Source organism: Oratosquilla oratoria, chromosome 17 (assembly GCF_046742065.1).
Source record: "Oratosquilla oratoria isolate Oo_2021 chromosome 17, ASM4674206v1, whole genome shotgun sequence".
Taxonomy (NCBI): domain Eukaryota; kingdom Metazoa; phylum Arthropoda; class Malacostraca; order Stomatopoda; family Squillidae; genus Oratosquilla; species Oratosquilla oratoria.
The window spans coordinates 18,083,702-18,104,440 of NC_134793.1; the positions used below are offsets into that span (position 1 = coordinate 18,083,702).

General features: G+C 37.8%; 1 protein-coding gene across 16 annotated transcripts in view; it reads right to left on the reverse strand.

Moving 5' to 3' along the window:
- Positions 1-18,438, reverse strand: part of Stat92E (Signal transducer and transcription activator Stat92E) — an 86,462-nt gene extending 68,024 nt beyond the window's left edge. For 2 of the 16 annotated variants that reach the window (XM_076200517.1, XM_076200524.1), the window contains exons 1-3: positions 18,060-18,412; positions 2,882-3,038; positions 2,058-2,217 (exon numbers count right to left, since the gene is read on the reverse strand). In XM_076200517.1, coding sequence (XP_076056632.1) covers positions 2,058-2,217; positions 2,882-3,038; positions 18,060-18,078 — 336 coding nt within the window. In that variant the 5' untranslated portion in view covers positions 18,079-18,412. Of the gene's footprint in view, positions 1-2,057; positions 2,218-2,881; positions 3,039-18,059 lie in introns of all 16 variants that reach the window. The other 14 variants (XM_076200523.1, XM_076200518.1, XM_076200526.1 and 11 more) reach the window with 12 other exon arrangements.
- Between the last annotated feature and the right edge of the window lie 2,301 nt (positions 18,439-20,739).

A 20,739-nucleotide genomic window follows, 5' to 3' on the forward strand; every position in this document is an offset into this window, starting at 1 on the left:
TCTATGTAATGAAAAGACACTTTCATATTCATCAGTAGTCTGCATGTTTCACCCACAATTGTGCTAATATATCCACAGGACCACCATTTGTATGGTATCATAGGCTTTCTCCAAATCTATGTACAGTTGTCAACAAGATTCCCTAAACACCTCCAGATGTGGTAGTGGTGGTGGTTTTTTGTGGTAGTGGGTGTTGGTTGATGGATTTGGGTGACCAGTTCCTCTTTTCCCTACCTTGACTTCCCAGCAGATGTGAGTACTTATACACAACTGAGATGACTGACGAGGGCGGGAAGGTGAGAACCCAGAGACTTGAAATACACAGGCAGCTGTCTACCACTGCACCATCAATGAAAAGGTGTCATGGATCTCAATAAGAGGCTTGGTAGTTACCAGAACAGAAACATAAACATCTCCCAGTATGGACATGTTTAATCGAGAAGGTATAACTAACTCACTACCAAGGGAATGCCATGGAGATAAACAATTGTCAGCTGACTCCCAGAATGCTGGGAAAAATGCATCAGTTAAGGAAGGAACTAATCATGATAAGCCATAATCCCTTTGATAGAGAGCACCATACAGATGAATAAAAGAGCCTGGTGGCAGGGGTCAATCTAGATAGGCTCCTTGACTTTGACGCCTGAAGGACCATGGAGATTAGTAGCTTGGTAAAATTTAATGGAGGTAGGAAAAAAAAAAAAAAAAAAAAAAAACACTTAACCCTGTTTGAGATGAAGTTTTTAAAGAAGAATGGTGGGGTTACATGGCTGAATAGCATGAGAAATGTGAGGGGGACCTATGTGGGGGGTGAAGAGAGGGCTGATAGACAGGGTTTAATACAAGAATGAAATAAGAAAGACTAGCAAGTAGTGTGGAAGATGAAGGTCTATGGAGTGAAGTTGAGTATAAAACCCAGAATAAGATGGATGGATCGGATGAAGGAGGCACTGGATGCAGGAGAAATGTCTGTAAAGCAGGGATGGGAGAGAGATAGGTGTGAATAGATGAGAAAATGAACAGCCCAAAGGAATTTCTTCTTGTCTGCTCTGTAATTTCTCAGGTGGATGAGATGGGGGGTCAGGGGTACACCATGTAATGAAGTGATGGGAGTAAACCAGCTTCAGCTGTCAGGTCTTGCTGTAGAGATGCTATGTCTTGTTTCACTACTTCTGATTCAAGCAATGGTCATAGGACAGGGATGACACAATGAGCTAAAATAGGAGGCACAACAAGGAAAAGGGGCCTTTTGGTATATGTAAGTATATACTGTATGTGCTTCTGCAAATTAGTGTAGGTGCTGGAGATGAGGAGTTTGGAAGTTGAAATTTTGAGTAGTATGCTGTAGATCTACTTTTCCTTTTACCTTTCTGATTAATATCTGTACCCTTTTGGTGAAATCAGTGCAGTGCATAATTGAGGTACAGCATAAACTATCTTCTTAGCAAAAAAAAATCCAAGCTGTCAGAAGAGAGAAAAAAAAAAAAAAAAAAAAAAAAAAAAGAGAGAGAAAAACATGGCAAATTCATACAATATAAATTATACTCATTTAAACTGAAATAATTACATTATGTAGAGAAGAGTTCTACCCAAAGCTTTTCAACACATTTAAACTTCAGCTCTCAAGTAATACTTTTTTTTTTTGTTCTTTACAGGTCAAATGAAGAAAAATAAACTGAATTTAGGAATAGAATATTATTAATGTCTATACCTTAACTGCACTAACAGTATGCATCTGGTACTTAAGAGTGAATTTTGCTCCCTAAAAGGTGACTTTGTTTTGGATTGGGCTTCAAACCATAATTCAATCTGCCCCACAGAATAGGCAACAATGGTATTGCCCTCATCAGATACATACTATTAATGTAAATATGATATAAACTATAATAACATCCCATTTCTTAACTTCCATTCATTTTCTTCATTTGACCTCTGATAGAACATTTAATGACAATCTCTGCATACTAGGCCATTTATTTGTGCACATTTTCTAATTTTTTTAACATACATATATCCATTATCTTCCCCAAAATGCACATGACCAGACAAATTTTTACCTTAAACATAGTGGCGGCTTCTTCCAGCCTCATTCTGGTCAGGAAGACATCCTCCTGGTTTCCATATGACAAGGCTTTGTTCTCCACCTCTTGAATCAACTGAGAGACTAGACTATGGGCATAGTGTTCATGACCAGGTTTATCAGGATCTATCTCATTCCTTTAACAAACAGCAAACAGGAGAACACAATTAACTAAAACAAATAAAATGAAGTGAAATAAATTGCAAAAAAAAAAGGCATTTCCACTTTCATGTCCCAACAATTCCAAATCTATTAAGCAAATATAAACTAAAGCCTATGTTACAAACTAGACTGATTCTTCAAAAACAGCAGGATGAGATTCTTACTGTGAACAAAAGAGGCAAGATCTTCTTACCTAAACATGTATGTCTAGTCAATGAACAAGGCCCTTGTCAACATATGAAAAGATAAATAAATTTAAAATAGATACACTCATCCCTCAATTTATTGGGCAAGGGGGAGGGGGGGGCATTAGCCTGATAAATATAATAATTTGACTATGTTTACCAAGGATTATAAAGATGGGTTCTTGATATGCCATGATAATATAGTGGGGGTAAAAGTACGGAGCTTTTGCAAGGAGTCACATAACTACAGCCAGAACCATCATCTTTGCCCTATGTGCTTAAACTGTTGACAGGTAACTGTCACGACTGGGAAACAGGAGTGTGGGATTTAAACCCATTACTAAGTCACTGGATTTTTTTTCCCTTGCCTATCCATTAAATAGGGGTCCATAAATTCGAGGGCTGAGTGTAACTAAGAATTTGGGTATACTGCAATGTCTCTGTTCCTACTTACCACTGGCTTATTTTGTCTTCAATCCAGCTTGCCAAACAGTGTCGCACTTCAATGGGAAACTGTTCGCCATAGATAGCTTGCACCTGTCGTAGTGCATCTGCTGGCAGCTGTTGGGCTTTGTTCCACAAGGACATTACTGCGGCCTGATGGGGATTACCTGGAAATGGTCAATTTTATAACATTAGTCCAATAAAAAAAAACATGATGGAATTACTAAAGTATAAAATTTTCACTCGCATTAAACTGGAAAATATATACATCTACAGTTTTGCTGGCTAAAATGAGAAATTCTGAATAGTAAAAGTAATTTGCTCCACACTACACAATATAAGGTTCAGTCTCTAAAATCCTAATTTTGACATGCATGCACATACTAAAATAGAGTAACACTTATTTGAGATGTAGATGCTACTAAAAAATGCCAATATACATGTTGCCTCAGGCAGCCTAGTGGCTGGTGTGGTCCTTAGGCATGCTCACATATCTCTGGGATGAAAGAGACTTCTGTCTGTGTTTTATTAAAGTGGATTAGTTTCTATATCACCAGCTTATAATAAAAAAGGGGAACGGTTACCAGTCATTAGAGTTGAATAAATTTTTCAAACTTTTCTACTAATGTGAAAAGGTGGAATAAACACAGAGGAAGTTGACAACAAGAAATTTTGACCAAGTGTCGGCTGCACCTTCAGATGAAGATGAGGATGTTGATATATTTTGAAGACAGAAAAAGACATGATTCTCTCTGATGTCAATCTAGAGCACCACCACTATCAACTACTACTCCTTTGTCCCTTGGATCACATTATATCAAGGATAATAAGAAGTAAGCAGGAACTAAATAATGCCAGAGACATTACATCAATAGTTGATGTAATGATGATAATACACAGGAAAATGTAGAAATATTTACACTTGGTACATATGAAACAGGAGAAACATAGACACTAAAAATTAAGTTCAGGTCATGAGACATGTTAAACAAAATAATGACATGCATACACTGGGAAAAGTTTAAAAACATGTGGATGAGGAGGGATGAAATTAAGAAAAAAAAAAAAAGAGCAAGTATGGGAGTTAGTGAACAAGGAGAAAAAAGGTGCAGACCAATGATCAGAAACTGATGAAATAGTATTAAAACTTAGATTATTATGTCTGGTCAAGATTAAGCTACTATGCCAATATCTAATTACGAAATGATAAAATGACCCTGGTGAAAAGATTAAAAAATACAAATGGGAAGGTGAAATGACAATTCCCTCAGGCACTGAGGATTTCTGATTGGATTAATTGGATTTCGCAAGAACATATGCACACAAGAATTGTGATGTGAGCACAATGCATGTTGAAATTTGATGTCTTATTTTTCTTCTTTTTGGAAAAAAAAAAAAAAAAAAAAGGAGAGTATTCAGTGTGTGCTTGGAACATTAACAGTCACATAAGAACCATTTCCAAAGTAGCATCACAAGAGAATCACGATCCAGTGCTGAATGCAGTGGGGGTTTCTGATCGCGTTCTTTGGGTTTTACACGAAACACGCACGCAGGAGCAATGTGTCATGAGCATTACACGGGTTGAAATTTTGTGTCTTACTTTTCTTCTTCTTTATTCTTCGTTGGACTAAAAAGTTGGAGAGCATTCAGAGTGCACTAGGAACATTAACAGTCACGCACGAACTCTGTCAATGGTCATGAGGGTCCTGCATTTGATATATTTCTAGTAGTAGTGAAGTATCAGTTATGAATTACCTAATTCTGGGTGAAGGTACAGCTGCATTGATAAATATGAAAATTATAACCAGGGGCTATGATACATTACATACATATACCATTATGTATGTATGCATGTATGCATGCATATATATATATATATATATATAATATATATATATTATATATGTGTATATATATATATATATACATACATATAGATAGATATATATGTGTGTGTGCATATTTACTTAATTGGAACATACAAGAAAAAGAGAAACATTCATTTGGTCCCATCTCCTATTCTATTCCCCTAAAAGATAAGGACATAGAACTATAAAGAAATGCTATAGGACATAACCATTCAACTAAAGAAACTTAAAAAAGAATATTATACTACAATCAAAGCATTTACCTAACTGTTTACTAGTTACTCTGCAGTTTATCATACCAAGTATCAAGTTCATGGAGGGTGACTTTAATTGCAAAGAGGTGAATCAGAGTGTAAGGAATAAGGGAAAGTGAAAAATCATCAGTTAATACTCTTAAATAAAAAACACAATGATCCAACAATCAAATCTCTGACCAAATTAAAAAGCCTTTTTTTTTTATACAATATTCCAGTTCTTTCTATATAATACTGACCATACTTGACGCAGGTCAGTGATCATAGTGGAGTCTTCAGAAGCTTTGGTTTGACATTTTAGTACATACTTGGCCTTCTTTGAAGGTTACAGAGCACTTGAATTCAACTAACAGGAGACACAGAACCAAGACATGAGTTATAGACAAAGCACATACAATTGAAGAAGAAGAAGAAGACGAAGAAAATAATAAGAGTTCCCCGTTTGGTTTCACTATGGAAAATGACTAGAGAAAATGAGTATAATATTGAATAATAAAAATACTCGAGACAACAGGTTAGAGAAAAGCCTTGGGCCTGATGGGATCTAAAACTGGATGCTGAAGGAATACAATGTATTCAGAGACACAAGGCTGATTTCCTACCAGTGAAATTTGAGGAATCAACTGTTATTACCATAAATAAGAGTGAATGCTTTTATTTATCCTGGCTGCTATCATAGGCTAAACATTAAGGAATCTGGTCTGAACATATGAACCATCTTCTTTCCTACATACAAAAGTCCTGTCATATCTAATTTTTGTTGATTAACCCCTTTACAGTAACACTGAATTCTATTCTTACCAATGCCAGGTGACTTTATTCAGCCTGGGGACATCACCATAGCAAAAGGATTATGACCATCTAACCCTTCCAATACAATGACACACACTCAAGGTTCTAATGTGGCAGGTCACTGGGTGTTCGGCAAATATATGGCAAGCCAAGTTAGGCTCAGAGTGGTGTGGCCTCAGAGGTTGCTTTGTTGGGCCAGCCACAGGCAATACACTTTTTGGTGCCCAGTGCAGTGTTGAGTCATCGGTGCCAGGTAAGATAAATAGCAACACAATATTTTATTTGCAAAGGACAAAGCTAAGTCATCGTACTGACAACAGAAGCAGCAAAGGTAAACTGCTGGAGGAGCCAAGAGAAATACAAAAAGAATATTCGATTATTGACCAATCCATTGCCCCTAGTCTCTCTAGCAGATGGAATATGAACAACATAGCACCTGTATCATTCATGACCCCTGGCACCTACAAGAATGAAGCTGGCCTATGGGCACACTCACTCCTGAGTAGACCAATACTGAGCCCATTAAATGTATCCTTTTTTATTTTCATATCATGTTACTCCTGCTTGAAAGTGCAGCCACTTGTGTAAACTCTAATTTCTACATTTCTCCCCATTTGAGTCTCAGGATAGTGACACGGTGCTACACACATTCATGCACCATAATCACACCCTCATCAAAAACCTTGAGCAATGACCACTTTGGGAGGCTTTTTAACTAGTGTCAAATGTAAAAAAAAAAACATCATGAAACCCTTGCCATTTTGTCTTCAAGCAATCAGAAATGGGTCCTTCTACAGTGATTTTCTGCCTATCAAAGGAGCACCACAGAGCTAGTCTAGCAGGGACTAAAATAAAAAATGTCATGCAACCCCAATTCATATATATTTTGAAGGATGACAGAGAAATCTATACCTGAAGTTTTATAATGACTAGATTATTTCTGTCAGCATAATCCTCCCATTTAAACTGATTAATTAGAGGATGAGTACCTAATCCTTAACATACAGGCAATATCTTGAGATCTAGGCAAAGAGATCAAGAAGGACCAGGGAAGAAAGCTAAATCACCCACAGGGTGAGTACAAAAAATAGATGGTGGCACCTGGACTGTTCATAATGTCTGAAGCTGCCCCATCCTACAACACAAACGACCCTTCACAACAATCTGTCAAGCATGTGGCTGCCTTAAACACACCCAAGGAGGGAGGCCAAAACCATTGACCAGCTGGGCAGGAACAAGTGCAGCAGGACAAGAGATTCCTTACCCATAAGGACTCCACAAGGGGTGGTATACTGGCCCAAGATATGGAGTGCCGAAGAAAATACTGAGATTGTGAAGAGTGTGAAGGAAGAAAATATAGAGAAGGCAGGTCACAAGTGCCAGTGAAGCAAGAGGTGGCCTATCAGTAGTAATGATATGAATAACAGGGTCAAGGAAAGGTCAACACTTGTGCTACTGGATACAGGGGGCTGTGACGCTTACGTAGGCGTCATGAGGTGTGAGTGAGTACATGAGGATGCCAGCATCAGCTTCCTGATTATATTTATTTTGTAGTTGTAGCTGAGTGACCCTCTTATTCTGTGAGGCTTGATCCCTTTTTTAGTGGTTAAAAACATTCTGGGTGCAAAAGAACAAGTATAACAGCTATAACTTTATAATTTATGTGCATATTGTGATGCATCACCGTACATCTGGCCACTAATGTGCACGCGAATATTTGACTCGTATTGAAGAGTCCAACTACCAAAGGCAACTACCAAGGGTAATGGACAACTTCTGAAGAAAGTTTATTGATTAATTCCACTTAGAGGAAGGGGTTTGGAAGCTGTGGCAGTGTTCATGTGCAGAATGCATGCTGATGGCACAAATCTATTAGACCAACGAATTGTTGATATCATAAAGAAAAAACAAACAAACAAGGAAGATAAAGCTTGGTGCAGGGTCCCATACCTAAATCTAACATCCAACACCCTTGAGATTCCTGGAAACCAAGTCATTGGAGAAGTCAAGGAGAAAGTAGATGGAGAACATGGGAATAACGATAGCATAGGCCAGGTAGTAGGAGCAGTACAGGAAGAAGACCAGATGAGTTACTGCTCCCAGACACTAAGTGGGGAAAACAAAGCATTAACCAACCTTATCAAACATGAACAAGCATTTGCCCTGCCCAGAGACCCACTCACTGTCACCCCACACTTCTTTCATTAGATCAGAAAAGCAGGAACCCAGGTGTACAAGAAGCTATACCACATCCAAAAAATAGAGATCATGTGTGAGGGCAAATTGAAATGCTAAAAGGGGGCAATGCACACCTGCCTATGTCAGCATACAATCTCCTGCTGAACCTTGTGTTAAAGATAGTTATGATTATCTGGCTGTATTTAGACTTCAAGGTGCTAAATCAAACTACATTAAATGACCAAACTCAGAAGGAACAGAATATTCTCATCACTGGACCCATGGTCTAGCTATTTACAAATTCCTTTGAAGAAGGGGAACTATGAGAGCATTGTGTTCTCCATGCCCAAGGGACATTATGAGTATTTCTCTGCCTTTCAGGCTGAAAGATGCCCCTTTCTGTTTCACAGTCAAGGGTATAAACACCAGAACCCAAAGGTGACAGATAATTGTCATGGGTTTTGACCTGGCTATCAATATACCAAGAATATTTCCCTCTTACAAGGGAGGTGGCAAGTCAAAGGCTCCCACTCATTCATCCTACTCCCACTCATTACAATCTCCTCCACCACTTCTGTCATTCTTAGCTCCTCATGGATAACAGGTCATCCTTGTATCCCACAGGAAATATTTGACCTAGAAGTGGGTTATATGGGGGCAATGCAAACTCTGATTGACCTGAGAGTGAGGAGATATCTGAGGCTAGATGACAATTCTTTAGTGCTATGACATGCATGAATTGTGGAAAAAGAACAAAACATATCTAAAGGGTGAGATGACTGTGGAACCAAAGGTTCTGAGAACAAAGAACCTCATCAGGTGCTTCTGCCAGATGGGATACTATATCACAACCAGAAGAACATATATGGATAGGTTGGATTTCAGTTGAATGTACCAGAGAAAGTCAGACCAGCCAATGTACATCCCCTTCATTGTCTTTTGACAGCAGAGCATGGTACAGGTAACCTCTGAATGGTTAGGAAAACTTGAATTTGGCCAAAGATAGATGAAGACTTCAAGAGCTTCATCAAAAGCTGTAACATGTGCATTAGATGCAAGCCATCATGATGTGCCAGCCCATGCTCCTAGATGTAGCAAGCCCATTTGACAGGATCTGTATAGACCTATTAAGACTCTTGCCCTCCATGATGTATAATATGAAGTAGATTTTGACAATGACCAATGTGTTAACCCGCTTCTACATGGCAGCATCTTTACAAGGAAAAGAACCAAAGGTAGTGACTAACATGTTCATTAATAAGGTTATAACAGTGCACATAACTCTTAAGCAGGTGCTTGCTGAAAGGGAGGCAAGTTTATGAACAGTGTTTAGACAAGTTGTGAAACGATGGATGCTACTGTACATGAACCACGAATGGGTAAATGGAACTGTGATAAACACCCTCCAGTCCCTTACCCAGGACAAACAGATGGTATGGGATCAAATGCTTCTACAGTACTGGCCTGTAACAATGCAAGCATGTCCTGCAAGCTTCCCCTCATTTGGCCTTCACACATACAACCCAATTCTCCTCTACACTAACTTCATATAAGGGCATACCCTATAAAGATAATGGCCATTGCAAATGCTTCAAAAGGTACAAAGAATTCCTTGAGGATGCCTTGATAGAAAGAAAATCATAAGTTGAGAAAGATTTGGAATACCAAGAAAACTAAAAAGTTAATTAACCTTTTACCCACACATCTACAAAGAAAAAACTTGTTCCCATCACAAAAACAACAATGCAGAAGCTAATAAACAATTCTCTGGAACAAGCTTCCCACATTCGTAGAAGAAGAAAAAAAAAAAAAAAAAAAAAAAAGGCAAGATAAGAATAGACACAAAGTAATGCCACCCTTCACTAGCAAACAAAGAGTTATCTGGAGACAGAAAAAGTCACAAAGTCAAGGTCTGGGCCAGGGGTAGGTAACCTTTGTAAGTGTGGGTGCCAAAATCAGCCAAATCTTTGATACAAAAATCTCTCATGTGCCAACACATTATGCCTAAATATAAGTGTGGCCCTCCCTCCCTTCAATTCCTTGGGCCCCAATCCACTGCCTTGCACAGCACACAATTAACAGGCTGGTGTGCCGACAACCTTGACACGGACAGAGGGTTTGAACTACAAACACATCTTGACTCACTGACCATCTTGAACAACAACCATAATTACACACATATCCCCCATCAAGCCCTCTACACCCCTTCTCCTAACTTAACCTTCTATTCCCCCTGCCTAACCCCAACAACTTCATGGAAAGTGGTCAGAGCCCTCGCATCCAACCACCTTCCAATCATCATCACCACCAAAACACAATGCACTCTAGTTAGCCAGACACATACACACCAATTACAAGAAAGCAAACTGGGAAGCTTTCACCAAAGAGACAGAACACCAATTTGAGACACAAAACAGTTCACCAATCACAGACACAGACACTGCTGTGCACACTTTCAATACAATCATAAAAAATGGAGACAGGAAATACACCCACAGAGGCAACAGAAAATCATAAAACCCCAACTTCAAACCAGAAATCAAAGGCATCATCAGACAATGTGATACACTTAAATACAATACCCCCCACCACCTATCCCTCAGAACACAGCAAACCAAATACCAGCACTAAACACTGAGGTTAACAAAATACATTATCAAAAACAACACAAAATTGGCAAACATTTGTCAACACAATCATGAAACACCAGAAAACTGTACAAGACACTGAACAACATTACACTATCCAACAGTGACACAACATACTCCCACACAGCAATAACTACAACAGTCAACTTACCCTCAAACAGACAAGCATGCTCATAAATCATTCTGCACAGACAAGCCATCTCACCCCCACCCTAACAACTGACACATAATTCAACATAAGAAAGACTTCCCCACAGAGCCAAACTACACACCCTTCATAGACAGCCAGACAAAACATATAATCCATAACCTTGAGCACTCATCCACCTGTGGACTTTACAATATAAGTAACATCCACCTTAAACACACTGGACCACGTGGCATACGCACAATCACCAACATACTCTCTGTGATGAATTATGGAAACCCCACATGAGCCCCTAATCTTACTAAGACACACCAAAACACTCTTCAGACCATACAAAACAAAGCCCTAAAGACAATTACAGGCTGTATATAGAACATCTACAGACCATTTACACCATGAAACAAAAGTCCTCAAAGTTGAGGATCACCTTAACATGAAAGGCACACAAACACTTGCCATAACCTCCACAATCAGAGCATACCCACTACATTACATAGCAGAACACCCACACATGCCAAGAAATATCAAAACAACACTCAAATACCTATACCACACACAAATACTCTCTTCATTCCCTCCACAACCACCAGACACCAGCCTCCTGAAGCATATCCAATCATATCACTCACTGCTCTGGCAATGAACTGGAAGACAAAACATTGCTGCATGCCAAACTCCATGACACCCATGCCTCTGAATCCTCTCTCCCCCAAAAGGACAGAGTCCACTGGGCCAGACTGCGATGCGGTCACCATCCAGCTCTTCTAAGCTACCAAAGGAGGCTGGATGACAATATTGCAGACAACTGCCCAGGATGTAACACTTCATCCCATACCATACGACACATTACAGAAGACTGCATTGTACACAATCATGCACACCAAAAACACAATTTACACTCTATAAGATTTGTGGGAAAACTCTGTTCCTGCTGTGGTGTTCCTCAGGGAGACAGGACTGCTTGGCCAGACAGTCTAGGGAACGACAACAACAACATGGAATGGCTTAAATAAATAGTATCCCACAAAAACCATCTATCATAATGCCTAAAGGTTGGACAACAGTGTTTCTCACCATTATTCAACCTGTTTGCAAACAACCTCCATACCCCTAGCCCAGAGCTCAACACCAAGGCACTCGCAACCTCTTCACTCCGGGGCACATCGCACGTCTGGCAGCATGAGCTGCCCGATGTGTGATGTTGCGTCATAATAATCGCATTGTAAAAAATAAAGTCAGTGCTCAATCGTTCATTCTCTTTCACCCGTGTATTTTGATAACCATAGAAAATATGATGAAGCCAGTTTAGAGAGAATGGAGGTTACGTAGGTACGACTACAATAAATATAATCAAGATGCCAACGTCGGCATCATCGAGTACCCACTTGCTCCTCATGCCGCCTATGTAGGCATCACCGTATGGAAGTGGTAACACACAAACATATCTAAACAAGCAGGAACTGTGACACAAAACAGAATGTCAGCTTTCCTTGGAAAGTCCAGATGCTGTTTAGCCCAAACCTTCATGAATCCCAGATCCAACATTCTACTGGTCAAAATCCAAAAAATACTGGGATTTTCATTTGATGTCCATATGATCACCCTACATAAACAGGGTCTCATAGTGATGGCAAATAAACTGAATATACTTTAAGCTGTCACAGGCACAAAACTTGATCAGCAAAACAAAATTCTAACAATTGTATACTAACAACCCATCATCATACATCATACATATACCAAAGGCTTTTTCCCCCTACAAGGTGGGGTGGCCAAAAAGAAAAAGGCATAAACCACTCCCATCCATTCCATTTCCTATATATTCCACTCCCCTCCACCCTCCTCCCTCCCTCTCATCTTGGCACTAAGAACACTAAATAGCATCTGCAGCATATCTTCCAATAACCAAATAATCAAACAAAACCATCCTATTAACTATATGAAACAAAGCCTCACAATAGTAGAGGCTGCATCAAAACAACAGCAACAGAACATCTACATCTGGAAACTAAAATCCTCCTAGTGAGAAGCACACATGAATGACAGGCACTCAGCTGTACATAAGCACATTTAACTTTATATCTAGATATAGGAACTAGACAATACACTCGACCCTCCATTTAACAGACCCCAATGCAACAAATCTTTGATTTAGCAGACAAAATATCCCATCTGTTAAAGAGCCAGTTGATGGCCCAATCATCCGTTGCTGCATATAGTAGTCCAATCCGAGTCATTCATCCGTTGTTGTGCAATACTTTACAGTGATACAGCAACCTATACCTGCATAATGCTGCCCAAAAAAAGAATTTTTATTTCTGTTCAATTATTTCATATCTACCTGTTGTGTGTGTTAAAACTAATCAATAATACAATACCATCATATTATTTTCAGGCACAGTAAAAGAAACCAATAAATGTATACCATACCAAATTGCCAACAATGGTCAGGTGTGATACAGCCAAAACTAGAATAATACATGAATTTTAATTGAGGTATAATAATTGGAGAGTATGAAACATGATTTCACAAGCACTGCCCCTTTCCTGTATACTACAATTAGATGAATATCTATAACACTAAATCACACAAACACAACCTACAACACACCACAAAAATATAATGCCAGCAATACTCTACTCAATCTTATAAAATGACCTTCCCCCTTTCCACATAATATATCCCTGTAAAGTCATATACACACACAAATCACCAGACAACCTACAACACACCACAAAAATATAATGCCAGCAATACTCTACTCAATTTTATACAATGACCTTCCCCCTTTCCACATAATATATCCCTGTAAAGTCATATACACACACAAATCACCAGACAAGTACTCCAAAACATAACATCAACCTCCATCATCCCCAAACTCCCTATAAAGTCAACCTCAAGGAGACATAAATTCAGAGACAAAGAGTAACACTAGCACAACTACAACCAGTATGGGAAAATCAACTTCCAACATCAAAAATGCACATTAATGGAACTGGGTAAAACCCCAACAAAACTTTCAGTGGACTATGCAACAGGAAATGGTTTAATTATAAATGTGAGAGAAGAGAAGTTGAGTGAGTTAAGAAGTTGAGAACTGAGTGTTGGTCATGGTTACTTAATCACTGGACAATAGCAAAATTGTGGGCTGATGAACATAAAAATGGACTTTCAATAAAGACAATATATATATATATTAAGAATAAGAAGAGTCTAGGTATGTTACAAAATTAGAGGATAGGAGAGGACCCAACAAGCACTGCTCCTTTCCTGTATATTAGAATTTGGTAAATACATATCCATGACTGGAAATCATGTATATAGATTAAGTTGGAACTGTACATAAATTTGAGTGTTGGTCATAGGAGTTAACAAAAGGAGTTGACAAAACTGACACATCTTGGCTTCGGATGGGACAGTGTCACAAGGTCAGGTAAGGTCAGGTCATCAACAGAAGTATACAAAACTGACATATCTTGGTTTGGGATAAGAGGGTGTCACAAGGTCCAGAGGACAAATTGAAAGAAAACTTCAAGTCTGAAGGATGTCAAGAAACATGACATTCTGTGCTGATGCATCAAGTCTTAGAAGAGCTGAGTGGATGACACTTCCCAACCTAAAACTAGGTATGATAGTTGGGGAAAAGGAGGCCAGACTCCAAAAGCTTAGCTCTTTTTGTTGTACATTACAATTAGATAAATACACTTAGCAACTCCTGTAATTTTTGCACTTTTCACACTTCCACAGTTATGTGGGTACTATTGAATGCAACTGTTAGTTGCTTTCAATAGTTCCCACCTTCTCTTCAAAGTAGCTTTCCTTAGTAAACAATGACTAGAAACTATTGTTCCATTTACTTTTATATTCAGCCTCAATTTGCTATTAACAAATCTACAGTACAGATAATGTCTTTTTTAAAGTTTCTTCTATTCTGATATGACAGAGGGGGGTTGCCGATTTAATGAAGCAGCCTTGCTGTGGATGTGCTGTGTCTTGCAACACTGCTTCTGACCTAGGGCAGTGGGCAAGATGCAGGGATGACCAGTCATCCACAAGGAGCCAAGCTAAAGAGATGAGGGAGTGGGGTGGATGGGAGTGGAGTATATGGGGATGGAATGGGTGGGAGTGGATTTTATGCCTTTGATTTTTGGCTACCTCCCTTGGGAGGGGGAAAAGGCCTTTGGTATATGAATGTTTGTATGTATATACTCATTCCTGGATTTCCTATACTCTTATTGCTTGTCCTCCATAGTGATGGTGTCACAGTTTAAAGTGTGCGAGTCCCACACATATTTGATTCTTTGCACTGACTGTTACCTGCTCCTAGAGTTCAAATATGCGAGGCAAAAGTAATAGCTTCAGCTACAGATATGTTCCTTCTGGCATAGACTCCTCATCTTTTGTCTCCACCTTCCCTGCTCTCTAATTTTTTCTTTAATATTTGTTTTAGTCTGTATGTATTTTCTCATTCTGAAGTTACAATTAGAAATTTTTCCTATTTATTATGTATACTATGAATGTAAAATGTACACTCACCCTTTCACTTACAATTTGTCTTTCCAATCAATCTTTATTTTTTTCTTTCTTTTGTTCACCTTCCCATAAGGTTCTAAATATCCTTTGGTGGGCCTTGATATTTTTTTGTTTTCTACTTATTTTCAGTTTCTTTATATTTACGATTCTTAAGTACATTAACAACAGCATCACCTCTGTAGAAATAATTTGACTTCATATTATGTTTCCTTGTTATTTCTTATTGATTATTTTATCAACCCCCCTTTTTTTCTTTTCAATTCAGCTTTTCTCAACTTTTTCTAATTGTAATAATTTGAGCATAACTTTGATAACCTTTTTTCTATGTAATATCTACCACAACCAGTTTATAACTATTCAACACCAACAATATACAGCAAGAAATATTATTTCTTGTCTAAAAATAGTGTTTGCTGAAATGGCTTTCAATCAAGATACAAGTCTAACCATTTCTAAGCAGCAAATTAAGTTTTTAATTTATATACAACACCCAATCTAAAGGGAAATGCCTTCTGCACAGTATTTATAGTAATTTGAGGTCTGTCCACCATTTTCAATAGATGGTAATTGTAGTCCCTTTCGAACAATCTTATGACTGTGTCATTTCCCATTTGTATTTGGAAAATAGGTTTATCATTTCCTTTTTTTTTAATGTCTGAGTGGAACATAATGTGACTTGATTAGACAAGGTCTTCCAGAACCGTAGATAATAAAATAATCTTTGCTATGGTATTTTCCATTATAAAATGGCTGGAAACCATTTTATTTCCACTAACTTAGGACAAAAACATTGCTATCCTTTCCTAGTTGCTGAGGCTATAGAACTTAATTTATTTAGCAGATAAATTTTAGTTTATAAGCGGCCAGGTCTATTCTTTGAATTACATTATAATCAATATTTACCAAAATTATACCAAAGTGTACAGTTAGGGTATTTCTGGACTGACAGAAATAGGACAAGTGATAGTTCTGGCAGAAAATTGGCTGAGCTTTAGCATCCTTTAACATTATGTTTGTAATCAATCTGTTGCTCCAGGTCTTTCTTGCAGATGACTGACAGCCTCCAGGAAAGTGACAACAGCATCCACACAGGACCCTAAGTCACTTCGAGAAGCGATGTTGAAATGTGTGGGGCATTGTAGCATGAGGTATTCCGTTTCTTCTGCATGGTGCAATTTAAATTTGTAGCCAGGCCTATTCTGTGTTGACATCGTCTTAATGACGGATGTCCTGAGAATAGGCATGCTAGTCTGGTTCTTGTCTGGCGTGGGAGAATTTTCTCTGTGGGATTTATATCTAGGGTTGTTGTTTGAATATCAAGTTTGGTGGTCTTTCTTGAAGTCTTTGTTGGTTATCAGAGTGCAAATACATTTATGTGTGCATGTTTAATGCCTGTAACTAAGGCATAGGTTGGAAGAAGGCGAGGAGCCTAAGCCAGGAGGCGCATGGTTGCGATCAAGGCCATCACCTTCGTCCTATGATTTGCTTTAAGACTGTTGGGGAGGTAACAGTTACTGCTGGGAATCGGAGAGTGCTGGATTCGAATCCACAACTAAGTGAATGCGAGACCAGTACACTTCCAATTACACCACCAGCATAACTGCATAGGTTAGGCAGTTAGTTTTTGTTACACGGTTAGTGAAGGATAGATGGTACAGGTTAAAACAGGATAAGGTATGAATGGATCAATTTGGTTTTGTTAGGATTGGCGTTATTGAACCGATTGGGATTTACTTAACCTAATAAAAAAAATTGTCTCACTTTTACTTTGAATAAACAGAGCCACAGAGCCAAAATGGCACAGCATATTATAGTAAATGTGAAAAAATTTAACTTCAATCCTTTTAACTTTCATAATTTTTAATTATCACTAATATGACTGCATCACATGAAATGTTCTCTTAGGATAACCTATGAAGCTATCCTCACTCTTACAGATTTCATGTAAAATATTTTTATATAAATATTGTGGGCTTCTGGCAGGGGCAACAGACTGACAGACTGATTCCCAGAAATCTACCTGTAGGGCCAAACTACCTATTTCTGAATTATCATTAAAAACCTACTGATGGCTTTATATACCATGGTGTGTGTATATGTATACATACATACATGAATATACATATTCAGAATTAGTTATTAGTGGCAATGAAATTTCCAAAGTAGTTAATTACTCCCAAAAGAAGCCTATTTATCTGCAGCAGACAAAGGTCTAAAATACAGTTATTCCTATAGATGAGAAATAAAAGATATACTGACTCCTGTCATTACCAGAATACCAATGGATTATGCTTAATCACGGCGACAATCTATCTACAAACCAAATATTTCCTTCTTTGATTTGTTATGGCTATTCACAGACTATTATAATTCTTTATTTCACTTGTCGTTCCTCCTAGTTGCATTATTTAACTTAACAATCATGTTCGTGTTAACTAATTTACGTATCACGATACTGTCACGCCGTAATTAATTGCGCTGAAGGCGTACTTCCAAGATAAGTTTGATCATCCTAACCGCAAACGAAACTTAGGTATGAAGAGCAATTGCAAACAGGAACTTCGGCATTATTTGAAGTAATGAATATAACACAATGGTTCAGAACAACAGCAGTGTTAAAACAAACATTAGGCTCAGATTGGGTCTCTATTCATGTACAATCAAATGGAAATGAACATATAAACGCACAACACTAACTATTGGTATGGAAGGGTAGAGGGGGGAGGGGGTTCAAACAACAACACTGCTAGTATTGACACTCACATGCTCCGTAATCCATCATGGAATTCGTTCTTTAAAGCCCACTCAATGTTACAAGCCACACGATATCAGTTGTCGTTTACTTCTTCACACTGATTCCCAGTTGCATTTACTTTAATGAAAGTTGTCTCCGATGCACTTGACTGTCTGTTGTCAAGAGAGACTAAGCATCACCGTCACTTGTAGTTCGCACTTATGAACATTTCTTCGCCGTAACACAGCGCACTTACCTACTTCATTCAATCTTCAAAAGATACTGCACCTCTGGGATGCTGCTATACCGAATTCTCAAGCTGTTATAGCGTTTCTCGGTACAATTATTTGTCAGAAATCGATTCAACAAAACACACACACGTTTCTTGGAATTTCATTCCATATAAGGCTCGATGATGGTCACGTGACCATGACGGTGCCATGTCTTTATTATACTACGGAATATGTAGTATACTATGGCAATGGAAAACAAATTATATAGTTTTATATGGCTATAAAAACATGTTTACTAGTTCTTACTGTTATATTGAAAGCTTTAAGGTTGCCATACTTATTTTCATTTCATAATAAAACAACTGTGGCATAGATGCGCTGTTGCACATTAGCGCTGGACGTACGGCGCATGTCGGGGAAGAGCTGCCATCACAGTGCCATACTTTTTATTTTATTTTCTGAGTTTGTTTCTTAAACATTTCTATATTCATGACATTGTCTATCAGTATAATTTAAATATACTGCATCACGCTCATTTGACTTAATATAACGAAATCATAATACAACATTCCTAATTTGTCACCAATTTATCAGTCAATTTATTAGCAAGTACAGTAAAAAGTTTTATTGCACAACAATGATAAGTCTTTTGTGAACGCCTGGATAAGTTAGTATGTTATGCATCCTTAGAAATTATGTTAACCCTGTGAGCAGCACTGAGATGGACAGGAAATAGTTTCATATCGTGAAATCGCGACAGGATATGAACAATATATGTTGTACGTACGATGTCTACTATTTCATACTTTGTTATCACGACATTAACCATATATGTGGAATACCACTGTAATAATTTCTTGTTTATTCATCCATTTATACAAGTAATTCCTCAAGTTACAAGCTTAAATGTTAATGGAAAAACTATGGTGGGATATTTGTATCTAAATCAAGCTACGCGCGCGAAAGTGTTGAACTTGTGTCTGGATGTCGTGAGTAGAAAAGATCGCAGTTTAATTTCTCTCCGGGTCAGGGGAAAAGGACGGGCTATTCTAGATTAGAGTTTCCATGCATACTCATTGAGGTGCATTGGGATGGATAAGATTACTTTTTTACACTAGACATGTGATGTAAACGTAGATTTTTTTTAGCCCAAATATAACTGCTCACATGATTATTAAATATTGCTGTCTATTCAGCCTATCAAAGTGGGAAGCCAGACTTTGCCATGGTAGGTAAAACTGCCAGGACAGTTTAGGATTTTGGGCGGACTCAGCCTGCGTAGGATCATATGTACGTGCACACACACACACACACTTTGTGGTATAGTCATTATATCTAAGGAAACAGAGAAAAACAAAGGGCAGCAACTAATTCCAGGCTTAAGCGATATGACGTATAAGGATTTATATCACATCGGAAAACCAAGAGAAAGAGAGGCGGCATGGTAATTATATTTAAATAAGATGAAGATGTAGTGAAATGGACAGATATTTGCTGGTACGGGATGAAAAACCAACAAGAAGTCATAGTAAAAATATGGAAAGCAAACTTGTTTGATGGATGTAAGAAAGCATAGATTTCCACATAGAAATGTAGATTTATGAAACACATTAAGTGAAAATATAATCTAGACCAACAAGATAAACGAACTCGGGCAGAATTTGATGAGTGAAGGCGAAGACTCGGGAATCATGAACCAGCTCCAACCATACTATAGCTACGAAAATGTAATATCCCTGCAAACATAATTTAGTGAGTCAGCATTGACCCTAGTCTGGCGTATAATGGTAAGAAATGGATCAATATTTATCCAATATTGGGCCACTAGCTTATGCTGGCAGGGATATAGCAGATGGACAGAGGGAAAATGGCAGTGATAATAATAACAATTATATATATATATATATATATATATATATATATATGTATATATATAAATATATATATATATATATATATATATATATATATACATATGTTTTGGGCAAAGTCTTTCTCGTAAACAATTCCTATTAAATGCTAAAGCACAAGTGGCGTCAATGATTTTAAGAGAACATCTCTCTAGCAGTCTGTATTTCCTTTTTTCTTCATAGTTCAAAATCTGTAGGAAAGCCTTTTACTATTTCCTTCAGAGTTTGAAATATGAAGAGAAAAGGAAATACAGAGAGTTAGAGAAATGTTCTCTTAAAATCATTGACGCCACTTGTGCTTTAGCATTTAATAGGAATATATATATATATATATATATATATATATATATATATATATATATATATATATATATATATATATATATATGCTTGTGTGTGTATACAAATATGTGGTTATGCATATATATCCTGAGAAATTACATGTACTCTTAAATCTAAGTATGCGGGAAACCACAAAGGAAAATAATAAACTAAGATAGCTGAGTAGACGAAAGCGCTCGGACCACAGTTTATCATTCTCCTTTGTGGTTTTCCGCATACGCACA